This window comes from Mus caroli, unplaced genomic scaffold (genome assembly GCF_978045245.1).
Source record: "Mus caroli unplaced genomic scaffold, Mus_caroli_1 scaffold_5, whole genome shotgun sequence".
NCBI lineage: Eukaryota > Metazoa > Chordata > Mammalia > Rodentia > Muridae > Mus > Mus caroli.
Window position 1 is genome coordinate 94,803,801 of NW_028227260.1, and position 13,795 is coordinate 94,817,595.

The 13,795-nt window shown below is 44.8% G+C and overlaps 1 protein-coding gene across 6 annotated transcripts; it reads right to left on the reverse strand.

Annotated features, from left to right (window-relative positions):
• Positions 1-106: 106 nt before the first annotated feature.
• Avpr2 (arginine vasopressin receptor 2) lies at positions 107-3,385 on the reverse strand. 6 transcript variants are annotated; one of them, XM_029473564.2, is made up of 4 exons: positions 3,242-3,385; positions 1,935-2,129; positions 701-1,585; positions 107-540 (listed from the first exon to the last, which is right to left on the reverse strand). In XM_029473564.2, exons 2-4 carry the CDS (start codon positions 1,957-1,959, stop codon positions 335-337), a joined length of 1,116 nt encoding a protein of 371 aa, XP_029329424.1. In that variant the 5' UTR covers positions 1,960-2,129; positions 3,242-3,385; the 3' UTR covers positions 107-334. The 6 variants fall into 6 exon arrangements, with proteins under 6 accessions (XP_029329424.1, XP_029329425.1, XP_029329426.1 ...); XM_029473565.2 differs by having other exon boundaries at positions 3,229-3,385; XM_029473566.2 differs by lacking the exon at positions 3,242-3,385 and adding an exon at positions 2,901-3,070.
• Between the last annotated feature and the right edge of the window lie 10,410 nt (positions 3,386-13,795).

A 13,795-nucleotide genomic window follows, 5' to 3' on the forward strand; every position in this document is an offset into this window, starting at 1 on the left:
GAAGGTCTACTGGTCCTATCCTGGTCCTTCTTCCAGCTCCCTGGGAGCCTTCCTCATCTGCAGGGTACTTGTCAGGATAGGAAGCCCAAGTGCCTCTGTTGACTATTCTCCTCCTAGACCTTGAGGCATCTGTCCCAGTTGCTTCCCATGTCTGGCAACAAAGGAGCCAATGTTAAGGTTTCTTTACACCCTTCCTTCTTGTATACCTGAGGACAATGTCACCTAGGGAGGACCAAGGATAACCAAGGTACCCTTTCTTGGTACTCCCAGGGCCAACCCTAGATAGTCAGCTAAGCTACAATGGGTTTTTGAATAGAAAGAGCCCAGTAGCTACTCAGGAGGGTGTATCCTTCATCAGAGAGGAGCTGGCTGTGGCACAGGACTCATCTTGAGGACCCAGGCTGTGTGTGGTGTGCCTCTGAGCACAGCAAAGCAGGCTACGCAACTCCGAGGAGACACTGCTACTGAAGGAAGCATAGATCCAGGGGTTGGTACAGCTGTTAAGGCTAGCCAGCAGCATGAGCAACACAAAGGGGGGTCCTATGAAGAAGAGAGACCAGACTAGAACCAGGGTGTCCCTTGCTCACATTAGCAAGCCACAGGGACACCACATGCATAAAGGTAGCAAGTAGAGTATTTCAATGTGTTGGGGAAGCCCCTTACCTCCCCCACACCCAGCCTTAGTCACACCCACACCCACTTTCCAGAGGAGCTTCTGGATCCCACGCTGCCCACAGCTGCACAAGGAAGAAGGGTGCCCAGCACAGCACGTAGACAATCACAATCACCAGTGTCATCCTCACAGTCTTGGCCATGGCTGCTGATACATGGGCTCCCTCACTGGGACCTCCTGCCCGGTGTCCTCTGCGGCGCCTCCCTGCCCTCTCAGATGGCCCTGGCACCAGACTGGCATGTATCTCCCGGAAGATAAGAACCTGGCAGGCAGCAATGCCTAGGGCAGGTGCCACAAACACCATCAAAGCGATCCAGGTGACATAGGCACGAAGGCCCCATGGCTCTGCAAATCGGGCCCAGCAATCAAATACCCCACTGCCATTTCCCACATCACGTTGAGCAAAGATGAAGAGCTGAGGCAGGCTGAGAAGGAGTGAGAAGGCCCAGGCCACCAGCACTGGCCTGTTCCAGCGAGCCCCACCTCCATGGCGGTATGCCAGCATAGGGCGGCAGATGGCGCGATGGCGGTCTAGTGTCATGGCCAGGATCATGTAGGAAGAGGCATACATGCCCACCATCTGCAGGTACTTGACGGCCCGACACAGGACATCAGGGCCATGGAAGCGGTCGGTGGCATCCCAAGCCAGCTGGGGCAGCACTTGAAACAGAGCCACAGCCAGGTCAGCTAGGCACAAATGACTGATGAAGACGTGCATGGGTGCCCAGCGTCCACGCCGACCCCGTCGTATTAGGGCCCCAAGCACTAGGCCATTGCTCAAGGCCACAGCCACAAAAACTGTAGATAGCAGGGCCAGTTCAGCCCGGACTAACAGAGGGTCTCGGTCATCCAGTAGCTCCTCCTGGCTGCTGTTGCTGGGAGAGCTAGGGGACGAAAGGGCCCCAGGCACTGCTGGGCAAGGGTGAGGAGCAAAGGACAAGTTAGTAGGGTGCTGTTTAGGCTCCCCAGAATGAGGATGTTCCAAGGATGGTGTAGCTTGTGCAGCTGGCACCTTAAACCCTTGTCAGTCTTACTGCCTATTTCTTGGTTCCCAACAGAGGGGTCTCCTAAGGAAGTGCTTGGTTTGGAAGGCAGATAGTACCTGCCCTTCAACCAACCCCTCCTGACAGCCCACCAGTCCACAAGAAGGGGAAATAGGTCTTTAAAAAAAGGGCCTGCTCAGCTTCATCAAATCCACCTAGCCTACCTGGCTCATCCATATCAGGGGTGTTAGGAGCTGAATGGCTGGAACCTTACTTACCAGACATAGTAGACACCAGGATCATGGTGGGGTGGCTGATGATGGCCGGCACACCTGTCACAGGCGGCCAACTTAGTCTCCACTCAAGGGGTCAGTCCCACTGCCCAGGGTCACTGCACCAGATAGAGGTGGCTAGGAGGCAGGTGCCTTTCCGTAGGTGTGTTCACAGGATGGAGATCCAGCCTGCATTTAGGCCTGGGCAGGGAATATAAAGAACAGTCAGAACAAGCAGCTCACAATAATCAGACTGGTGATTAGGGATTAGAGGTAAACACTAAGGTCCTCCTGTCCAGACAGCATCTTGGACAGACCACCACTGGAGGGATAAAGACAGGACAAGACAGACCAAGTGTGTCTCCAGAGCTCTTTTGTAGCCCCTTACCTGCTTCAGCTCCTGGGCTTCTGGGCACCTGGGCAGCAGCGTGAAGGTGGCCCAGCGCTCAGATCTGTTCTCCATTGTCGGCCCCGCCCCAACCAGCCTCAGGGAATGACCTGCACAGGAGACTTCCCCCCTCCTTTCCCTCACACACCACCCCTAGCCTTACACCTCCCCTGGCCTCCTTCCTCCATCTACCAGGAAGTAAGTTCCTAGCCTCCAAATTCCTTTCCTGCCCTCCAGCTTCCTTGGTTATTTCACAAGACCATCCCCCTCAAGTCCAGTCCCAAGCTTAACTCAGCAGCAACTTCCATCCTGCCTCCTCCTATTCCACAGGCCCACCTTTCTAGAATATGGTATAGCAGTGCTGCGGGAAACTAGTGCAGCACCTCATCTCCTAAGGGGGAAACTGAGGCTGGAAATAGCTTAAGAGCCCAGATGTTTAGGTCCCTCTCTCCCACACACTCCTGACTCCTGCCACCTGTAACTCACCAGCTCCTTTTCCTTTTATGGCTCCCTGTCTGTTCAAGTTAGCTTGGTCCAGTCCCAGGCTGACCCAGAATCCCTACTTTTTCATGGCAAATCTTTACCTCCCTCATCCAAGCTATGCTTCTTCTTTTGTCTTTGTCCCCTGGCAATGAAGAGTAAACAAACAGCCTGGAGATGGTAGAACCCCTCGGGTCCATTTCAAACCCCTTCTCAAATAAGATAGGCTATCTGGAGATGAGGGACAGGAAAGGAAGGGGTGGAGTGGGGTGGGGGTTAGGCCAGGGCTAAACATATTCCTTTGTTATCCAACTTTCTCCCCCAGGGACCTGTAGGAAACTAAAGCATCCCCACCCTCTTCCTTATGCCCGCCCCCCCTACAATCACTTGCCTCAGGAGGAAAGCTTTCAGATTTATCTCTAGTATACTTACCTGCCTTACTTACCTGCTTCATACAAACATACATGTTCACACAGCATGAAGACTCATACATTTGTGCACTAACAGCAAGCTTAGGGGTCCAAGTTTCCATGTGAAAGAACCTGAGAGTAGAGAGCTTAAAGACCCAGATGTTTAGGTCCCTCTCTCCCACACACTCCTGACTCCTGCCACCTGTAACTCACCAGCTCCTTTTCCTTTTATGGCTCCATATCTGTTCAAGTTAGCTTGGTCCAGTCCCAGGCTGTACCCTGCTCACCCATCCAAGGCCAAGCTCCTTTTCTCCCTGTCTGTTTTCTCCTCTTGACCTGCAAGGCTAGCAACTAAAACAACACTACCATGGACCAGGACCAGGCATCTTGCCAACAGTCAAGGTCTCTTTCTGCCCGGAGAGTCTGGTGGGCTCCAGCCCCTCTCAGCCCCTTGGGGTAGAAGAGACATGGGGTGCACACACACTATGTAGCTCAGACCTCCACATCCCACATATGCTACACAGAGGTACACATCACCCAATATATATTCCACATATATACACCATCACACACATATATATTGCTTTGGCGGGGCGTCCTTTGGGTTTTTCTGTTTTAAAGATAAGGTCTCCTGGTAAGCCTGGAACTCCCTAAGTAAATTAATCTGGCCTCAAATTTGCATGGCTTCTATTTCCCAAGTGCTAGGATTATAGACTTGTAGCAGCATGCTTTACTTTGTTGTTTTGTTTTGTATGTTTTCGAGATGGGTTCTCTTTACATAACCCCGGTTGTCCTAAAACTCACTATGTAGACCAGGCTGGTCTTGACCTCACAGAGATCCATCTGCTTCTACCTCCCAAGTGTTATAGACACTACTCAAATCCACCTGTTTCTACCTCCCAGGCATTACAGGCATACATCACCACGCCTTGTTGTTTGTTTGTTGAGACAGAGAGACTCAAATCCTGAAATCACAGAGATCCATCTTGCTTCTTTCTGCCTTCTGAATGCTGGGATTAAAAACAAGCACCACCATGCCTGGCTTTATTGTTGATTTTTAAATTTATTTATTTTATTACATATTTTATGTGAGGGTGGGGGTGTACAGCATAGTGTATATGTGTGTTTGTGTGTGTGTGTGCCTACTAAGCCATCCCACCAGCCCATTGTTGTTGCTCTTTAATTCAACTTCACAGTGGAGCAATATCCAAGTCCTTTGTCCTTTATTGGTGTTTGTTGATATTTCTGAATTTTCTATCGGCACTAAAGAAGATTATTTGGGGAATGTAGTGCTCTCTAAATATCAATTACATTAATTTGCATGATAATAGTATTCAAATCTATATTCTGGCTGATTGTTTTCTTTCCTATTTGATCAACTCCTGAAAAACATATATTATAGTGTCAATGTTGGGAGATTTATTTCTAGAGCCCTTTTGAGGGAACAACTTTTGCTTCATTTATTTGAGGGCTTTGGTCTTATTATTTGTTGCCTTTCAGTGTCCCTCTTACTCTGGTAACACTCTTTATGCTGAATTCTACTATTTTGTATTCTATTTTGTATTTGTACAGCCACACCAGCTTTCCATGATATATCTTTTTCCATACTTTGACTTTCAACATGTATTTATGTTTAAAGTGCTTCTTGGAAATCCTGTATAGATACTTTGTTTATTTAACCTGTGTGTGGCAGATTGTAGCCTTCCAAGGTAGCCCCAACAATATCTCCATCCCACATGTTCTCCAGGAGCCTTACCACCTTCCATCAAGAGGTGGAATTTAACCTTCCCCCTACAACCTGAGTAGGTTTGTGTATTGCTTGTGGTTAAGATAATCTGCTAAAAGTGCTGCATGCTTTCCAAGACTGGATCAGAAAAGTCAATGCATGCAGATTCTGCCTTATTAGCTGGTGTACTCACCCATCACAACCATGTCTGCTGCCTAACTTCCATACCACCCCATGAGAAGTCATAGTCATATTCATCAGAAACTGATGTCCTAGAACTTCCAATCTCCCTGTCTCTCCCTGGGATTATAGGAGTGCACCATGACAAGGGGTCTGTGCAGTACTGAAAATGGCTTTGTAGGTGATAGGCAAGTACTTCACCAACTGAGATCCATCCCCAGCCAGTATTTTTATGGCTTAGTAACTTTTTTGTTTGTTTGTTTTTTCGAGACAGGGTTTCTCTGTGTAGCCCTGGCTGTCCTGGAACTCACTCTGCAGACCAGGCTGGCCTCAAACTCAGAAATCCGCCTGCCTCTGCCTCCCAAGTGCTGGGATTAAAGGCGTGCGCCACCAACCACCCGGCTAACATTTTTTTTTTTTTAAATTGTCTGCTGATAGTAGTTTAGTTGTTTTTGGCCATTGCCATTTGCTCTCAAGTGAGCTCTATCACAGAACTTGATGCTGGCCTTGTGTAGCAAGTTCATTTGAATTAAAGCATTTCTTCTGAAAGAGGGATGCTCATAAAACTAAGTAAACTTAAAAGGAAACTCCTGAAATGTGGGAGGTTCAGAAGGCTCAGTGACAAGATTCACAAGCAAGCTGAGCAAGCTATGAGCTGAACAAGTCAGTAAATAGCATTTTCTATGGTCTCTGCATCAGCTCCTGCTTCCAGGCTCTCTCAGGTTTGAGTTCTCCCTGCCTTGGCTTCCCACAGTGAACTGTGGACTCCAGATATGTAAGGCAAACAAAGCCTTTCCTTTCCTAGTTGCTTTTGGTCATGGCGTTTCATTGTAGCAATAGTAACCCAAACTAATACAGAAATCAGGGTTTGTTTTCCTTTTAGTTTGTTTGCTTTTGAGAAGGGATCTTGCTTTATAGTTGGAGTTAGCCTGAGAGTCAATATATAATCCTGGTATACAATATATAAAATATAGGTCACCTCAAGTTTGTAATTGTGCACCTGTCTGAGCCTCCTTGGGGAGGCAGAGGCAGGCAGATTTCTGAGTTCAAGGTTACCCTGGTCTACAGAGTGAGTTCCAGGATAGCCAGGGCTATACAGAAGAACCCTGCTTCAAAAACCAACCAACCAACCAAACAAACAAAAATTCAAGGCCAGCCTGACAACTTAGTGAGAGAGCCCGTCTCAAATAAAAAACAGTAAGAAGAGGCTGGGTATAGTGGCGCATGTCTTTAATCCCAGCACTTAGGAGGCAGAGGCAGATGAATCTCTGTTAGTTTGAAGCCATCTTGGTCTACAGAGTGAGTTCACATGTTCCTGTCCTGAGGTGTTACACGGAGAAACCCTGTCTTTTTTTTTTTTTTTTTTTTTTCGAGACAGGGTTTCTCTGTGTAGCCCTGGCTGTCCTGGCACTCACTTTGTAGACCAGGCTGGCCTCGAACTCAGAAATCCGCCTGCCTCTGCCTCCCGAGTGCTGGGATTAAAGGCGTGCGCCACCACGCCCGGCTGAAACCCTGTCTTGAAAAAGCAAAAGCAAAGAATGAAGTATACCACTTCGTGGTGATGCTCACCTTTAATCCCAACACTGGGGAGGCAGAGGCAGGCAGATGTCTGTGAGTTCAATGAGTCTGGCCTACAGAGTGAGTACCAGGACAGCCAGGGCTGTTACATAGAGAAACCCAGTCTCAAAACACCAAGACAGCTTAGCAACGCAGGATAGTTGTAGTACAAAACTACTGACCTTACAGTCGCTGGTAAAACAAAGGAAGGGTCTGGGTCTTTCTCTCTCTCCCTTTTAAAAACATAATTTTTAATTTAAATTTTATTGTTGTTTCATTTATTTATTTATATTCATGTGTATGGGTGTTTTGCCTGCATGCATATTTGTGTGCCATGTGTAACAAAGGAAGGGTCTTGGACTTTTCTCTCCCTTTTAAAAATGTAATTTATAATTTAATTTTTTAATTGTTTTTCCATTTATTATTTATACTCATGAGTATGGGTGTTTTGCCTGCATGCATATTTGTGTGCCATGTGTATACAATGTCCATGAAGACAAGAAGGAGGCTTCAGGTCCCGAGACTGGAGTTACAAATGGTTTCGACCCACCATGTTGGCACTTGGAGTCAAATCTGTCTCCTCTGGAAGAGCAGCTTATGAACTTAACTACTGAGTCGTCTCTCCAGCCCCTCTCTTCCCTTTGAGGATGTGCTTTCAATGTATGGAACACTTCCCACTGAGACCCACCACTTCCCACCATGCTATGTTGGAAGCAAAGGTTTTTTTTAATTAATTTATTTATTTCATGTATGTGAGTACACTGTAGCTGTCTTCAGACACACCAGAAGAGGGCATCAGATCTTATTATGGATGGTTGTGAGCCACCACGTGGTTGTCTGGGAATTGAACTCAGAACCTCTGAAAGAGCAGGTGGTGCTCTTACTGTTGAGCCATCTCTCCAGCTCCAACAAAGTTTTTAATACAAGGACCTTTGGGGGACTGGTCAATAGTAAGCTTCATCAGTCCTGTGACTTCAGGTCCTGTGTCCTGGGATTAGTACCAAGGAAGATCTTTAGGCTGATGCCTGAAGCTGGCTGCTAGCACTCAAGCAACTAAATGAGCCAACACTCAATAGAGAATAATCCATTTAGCCCTTAGACTGTACTTGAGGGACTGGTTCAGATTCAGGAGTGGAAGGATGCTGCAGAGAATGGAAAGGAAAAGTATGAGGCTAAGAACAGAGGGTAAGCATTTGTTTTTTTTTTTTTTTTTTTTTTTTTTTTAAAGATTTATTTATTTATTATATGTAAGTACACTGCAGCTGTCTTCAGACACTCCAGAAGAGGGAGTCAGATCTCGTTACGGATGGTTGTGAGCCACCATGTGGTTGCTGGGATTTGAACTCCTGACCTTCGGAAGAGCAGTCGGGTGCTCTTACCCACTGAGCCATCTCACCAGCCCCGAGGGTAAGCATTTGTGATGAACAGGTTAGAGCAATTGAGACAGAGGAGGAGGATAGGTGAGGTTAGCATGGTTTGAGAATGCTGGGCATGATAGTGCACATCTGTAATTCCTGTATTTGGGAGGCTGAGGCAGAAGGATGAAGAGTTCAAGGCCAATCTGGGTACATGAGACTCTGCTTCCAACAAAACAACAAGTGAGAGATATAAGAAAACAAAACAAAAAGACTGTGCCAGACACACAGATACACACATAGGAGGGAGGGGGGATCTTTGTGAGGTTGAGGTAAGCCTAATTAATCTACAGAATGAGTTCCAAGGTAGCCAGGACTATGTAGTGAGACCCTGTCTCAAGAAAAACAAAGGCCAGAGAAAGGGGCTAGAAAGATAGCTCTGAGGTTAACAGCATTGACTGTTCTTGTTAGACGACCCAGATTCAATTCCCACCACCCACAACCATCCTTAACTCCAGTTCTAGGGACTCTGATAGGGACTTTTCTGACTTCTGCAGGTACTGCACACACATAGTACAAAGATATATATGCTGGCAGACACTCACACATGTAAAATAAAATAATCTAAAATGTCTTTTTTGGGGGGGGTTGTTTTGTTTTTGAGACAGGTTATCTCTGTGTAGTCCTGGCTGTCCTGAAACTCACTCTGTAGAATTTCAAACTCAGAGATGCAACAGCTTCTGCCTTTCAAATGCTGGGATTAAGGGTGTGTGCCACTATGCTAGACCCTAAAATGTTTTTTTTTTAAAGAAAGGAAGGAAGGAAGGAAGGAAGGAAGGAAGGAAGGAAGGAAGGAAGGAAGAAAGAAAGAAAGAAAGAAAGAAAGAAAGAAAGAAAGAAAGAAAGAAAGAAAGAAAGAAAGAAAGAAAGAAAGAAAGAAAGAAAGAAGTGTTGGAAGAACAAAAATTCTGAAGAAACCAAAAGCTTGGGATGTTGTGTTTGGGACATGAATCACTGACACAGGACTGGTGATATGTGACAATGAAAGCCAAACTGAGGAAGATAAAGAAGGTACTAATTTCCCATCCCTCGTAATCAAGAATAGAACATCCCAGGCCCTGGAGAAATGTTCAGGATAGTGGTTTCAGGCTTCTCTTGACATTCCAAGGAGAGATTGAATTTGTCTAGTGTGAGCCAGAGGTTTGGGAATTGACTTATGCAGAAGTTTGCAGTGAACACAAGCGCAGGAGTTGTGTGAAGACAGGAAGGAGGCTATGTGGAGGGTAATGACCAGGGAAAGTTCTGAGGAGAAGGAAGTATGAGCCTTTCACCTCTGAGGTGCCAAGGGAGATTCCAGGATAGGAGAGGGGGTGAGCAGCACTTTAGAATCCTCCTAGCTTTCTGACTGTGTAACAAATTAGAAACCTAGAAACCCTTCCTCGCACATCTATAGAAAACAAGTCTCTAAAGATACATACTATACACATACAGGGACACAAACTTCCCTTTCTTTTCTTGGTTTGTCTTTTGAAACAGGGTCTTCCTATATCCAATAGTTGACCTTGAACTTAATATGTAACCAAGGATGACCTAGAACTTCTGATTCTATTCCCTTCATAGCCTGAGTGCTAGGATTATAGGTATGCCCTACAAATATTAGGTTCAAAAAGTACTGGGGATTGAACCTGGTGCCTTCTGCAAAATAGACAAGAACTCTAATAACTAAGCCACATCATCACTGAAGGGATACTAGCCCCCTCCAGCATGGTGAGCATGACTCTGGCAGGCCTTGCCCTTGTCTCCCATTCGCTATGCCTTGCCAAAAACCACTAGGTTACATTCCTAAAGCTAGTCATCAAGGTCTATTTCCTTATCTGGCCACTTCCTCTTCCTGAGGCTGACTACCAAGGTCCAGCCTTCAAAGTATTGAAGTCCAGTGATCAAAATCCCCCTTTGGCTCACCTAATTAACATGCCCAATTAAAATTAAACACCTCATCCTAACACAGGGTTTCCCATTTTACCTTTATGAACTGCCCTTTGCCTATGTGCCACATGTGTCTCCTCTCTATCCAGTGGCAGTCGTTGTCCACCCCTAATTCCAGGATAAATACATCTTAACCCTCTCGCATGTTTCCTTCCCTTCTATCTTCTCCTCTATCTCCTGTCTTGTCTTTCGTTCCCTGCTCTCTGTCCCTCTGAGGAAAATAAAGATCCTTTGTGCTGAGAACTTGGTCTTGGGGTGTCTTGAGCTGACACCAACTTTCCCTACAACCACTTCTCTTTGTTTTTAACAGACAGACTGTCCTTATGCAGCCTAGGTTGGCTTCCAATGTTGTAATTTTCCTGTCCCAGCCTCCAGACTTCTGGGATTACAGGCATATGCTGCCATACCTGGGTGCCACCTTTTGAGAGAGGACTATCAGGGAATTTATAGACCTACATTATAACCACCAAAGTTGAGATATTGATTAACTTCACACTTTGTTAAGAATGCATGTTATGGGGCAGTGGCAGTGCATACCTTTAATCTCAGCACTCTGGAGGCAGAGGCAGATAGATCTTTGTGAGTTCAAGGCCAGCCTAGTCTACAGAGTGAATTCCAGGACAGCCAGGCTATTACACAGAGAAACCCTGTCTCAAAAAAAAAATTAATAAATAAGAATTTAGGGTAGTAAAATAGCTACAGTAACTTCTACAAAAGAAGGAGAAAGCATATTTAATTCAAGATGACCAAGAGAGTGTACTTGGGTTTGCTTTCAGCCTCTTTATTAATTTATTTAATTGAAGATTATTTACATTAGAGAGAGAGAGAGGGGAGAGGGAGAGCAGGGTCAGTGCAGCTGTCTGCAAAGGCCAGAAGAAATCTGATCTCCTGGAGTCGAGTTGTGAACTCTCTGATATGGGTATTAGAATATTGAATTTAAATCCTGTATAAGAGCAGTAAGTGCTCTTAACTGCTGAGCCATCTCTCCAGCTTTGTTTTTAGACAGGGTCTCATGTAGGACAAGCCAATTTCAATTATTTTATATACCTGGGGTTGCCCTTGAATCAGGCAGATTTCTTTCTCTCTCTCTCTCTCTCTCTCTTTCTTTCTTTCTTTCTTTCTTTCTTTCTTTCTTTCTTTCTTTCTTTCTTTCTTGTTTGTTTTGTTTTTTTCGAGACAGGGTTCTCTGTGTAGCCCTGGCTGTGCTGGAACTCACTCTGTAGACCAGGCTGGCCTCGAACTCAGAAATCCACCTGTCTCTGCCTCCCAAGTGCTGGGATTAAAGGGGTGCACCACCACGCCGGGCTGTTAGATTTCTGAGTTTGAAATTAGGAAATTAGGGGCTGGAGAGATGGGTCAGTGGTTAAGAGGTCCTGAGTTCAAATCCCAGCAACCACATAGTGGCTCACAAACATCTGTAATGGGATCTAATGCCCCATTCTGATATGTCTGAAGGCAGCTACAGTGTACTCATGTATATAAAAATAATTATTTTTCTAAAAAGAAAAAAGTAAATTAGGGGTTACCCTCAATTAATTGTCAAAGCCAAATAAAATAACTATAGTCTGATTCTCATTCATTTGTAAGCTAGTCAGGGTTAAGTTTAAATTGGATCAACTACAATATAAATTTACTCTCCAATCCAGCATCTCAATACTAGGTAGCCATCCTAGACAAATGAAAATTTATGACCTCACAAAATCTTGTAATTAGTTATTTAGAGCATCTTCATTCATGATTGCCAAAAGCTGTAAGCACCTGAGATACTTCAATAAGTAAACAGCTAAATACGGTATGACACATTCAAATACTGGACTATTACTCAGCAATGTAAGGGAACTGATAATCAACACACACACAGACACGCACACACACTGACACATGCACACATACGGGGAGGGCAGTAGGTGGTTGGGGTGGTTAATCTCAAAAGCTATGCTTTGTGAATTAAGCTACATAAAAGAACAAATACTGTATGATTCCATTTAAAAAGAATCCTAGAAAATATAGCACATGGATCAGTGGAAGTCAGGGGCCAGAGTATGAAGGGTATGATGGATATCTGTAAAAGAACTTGGGAGAATTTGAGAAGGTAATGGAAATGTTCTGAAGCTTGATTTTGGTGGTGGCCACAATATAAAGTATCAAAAACTCATCAAACTAAGGTGGACGTGACAACACATGTCTTTAGTCCCAGTACTGGGAAAGCTGAGGCAGAATAGTAAGTATAAAACCAAACAAAAACACAGAGGCTAGAGAGAGATGACTCAGCAGCTAAGAACATATGTGATCAGAGTTCAACTCCTAGCATCTTGATCAAGCAATTCATAACTGCTGATAATAATTCCAGATCCCAGGGGATCCTTACCCCCTTAGGCACCGGCACCCATACACAAGCACATGATTAAAAATGATTTTATGGCCGGGCGTGGTGGCGCACGCCTTTAATCCCAGCACTCGGGAGGCAGAGGCAGGCGGATTTCTGAGTTCGAGGCCAGCCTGGTCTACAAAGTGAGTTCCAGGACAGCCAGGGCTACACAGAGAAACCCTGTCTCGAAAAACCAAAAAAAAAAAAAAAAAAAAAAGTAAAAAAAAAAATGATTTTATGTCTTTTTTCCCTTTTTGGTTATTTTTGCGACAGGGTTTCTCTATGTAGCTCTGACTGTCCTAAAATCACTCTGTAGACCAGGGTGGCCTTGAACTCACAGAGATCCAACTATCTCTGCCTCCTAAATACTGCACTACTGTAGTTGGGTTTAACTTTTTTTTTTTTTTTTTTTTTTTTTTTTTTTTTTTTTTGGTTTTCCGAGACAGGGTTTCTCTGTGTAGCCCTGACTGTCCTGGAACTCACTTTGTAGACCAGGCTGGCTTCGAACTCAGAAATCCGCTTGCCTCTGGGGTTTAACTTTTTTAATCAGCAAAATAATTAAAAAACTTCAGACCAGCAGTGGTTCACACCTTTAATCCTAGCACTGGAGAAGCAGAGGCAGGAAGATCTCTGAGTTGGAGGCCACCCTGGTCTACAGAGTAAGACTTTAATCTCATAAAACAAAACAAAACAGAATAAAAACACAAAAGAAAAATAAAAAACCCTCCTGAAACAATTGTGTCTCAAAAGGGTCAACTTCACTATAAGTTCAATTTCATGGCTGATTTTTGGGTTTTGTCTTTTGAGAGCCTCACACTGACCCATTAGCCCTATTCCTGAAGCTGATTATTTATTTATTTATTTATTTATTTATTTATTTATTTTTGAAGCAGGTTCTTACAGTGTATCCCACACTGTCCTGGAACTCATTAAACCAATTTGGTGCCAAACTTAAGATCCTCCTGTTTTGCCTCTCAGTGCCAAAATTATAGGTATGTACCATGATGCCAAGCAATTGGATTTTTACTTTTTAATTGCTTTTCTTTTTTGTTTTTTGTTTTTTCGAGACAGGGTTTCTCTGTATTACAGCCCTGGCTGGCCTGGAACTCACTTTGTAAACCAGACTGGCCTCAAACTTAGAAGATATCTGCTTGCTTTTGCCCCCCAAGTGCTGACACTTAAAAGACAAAGATTTTTGAGAGATGAAATAAAACTTGTGTCTAGGCTTTGCAAACAGAACTAGACATAGTGAACACCTATAATCCTAGCACTCAGCAGGATGAGACAGGGGCATGGAGGTTTTAAATGAAACTGAGCCATAAAGTAAGCTCCAGAAGAGCATCAAGCCTAGACTAGGTCCAGCTGGGGTGCAGTCTGGGAGAAGGCAGTGAAGAGAGCAGCTGGAGAGGAGAGGCCA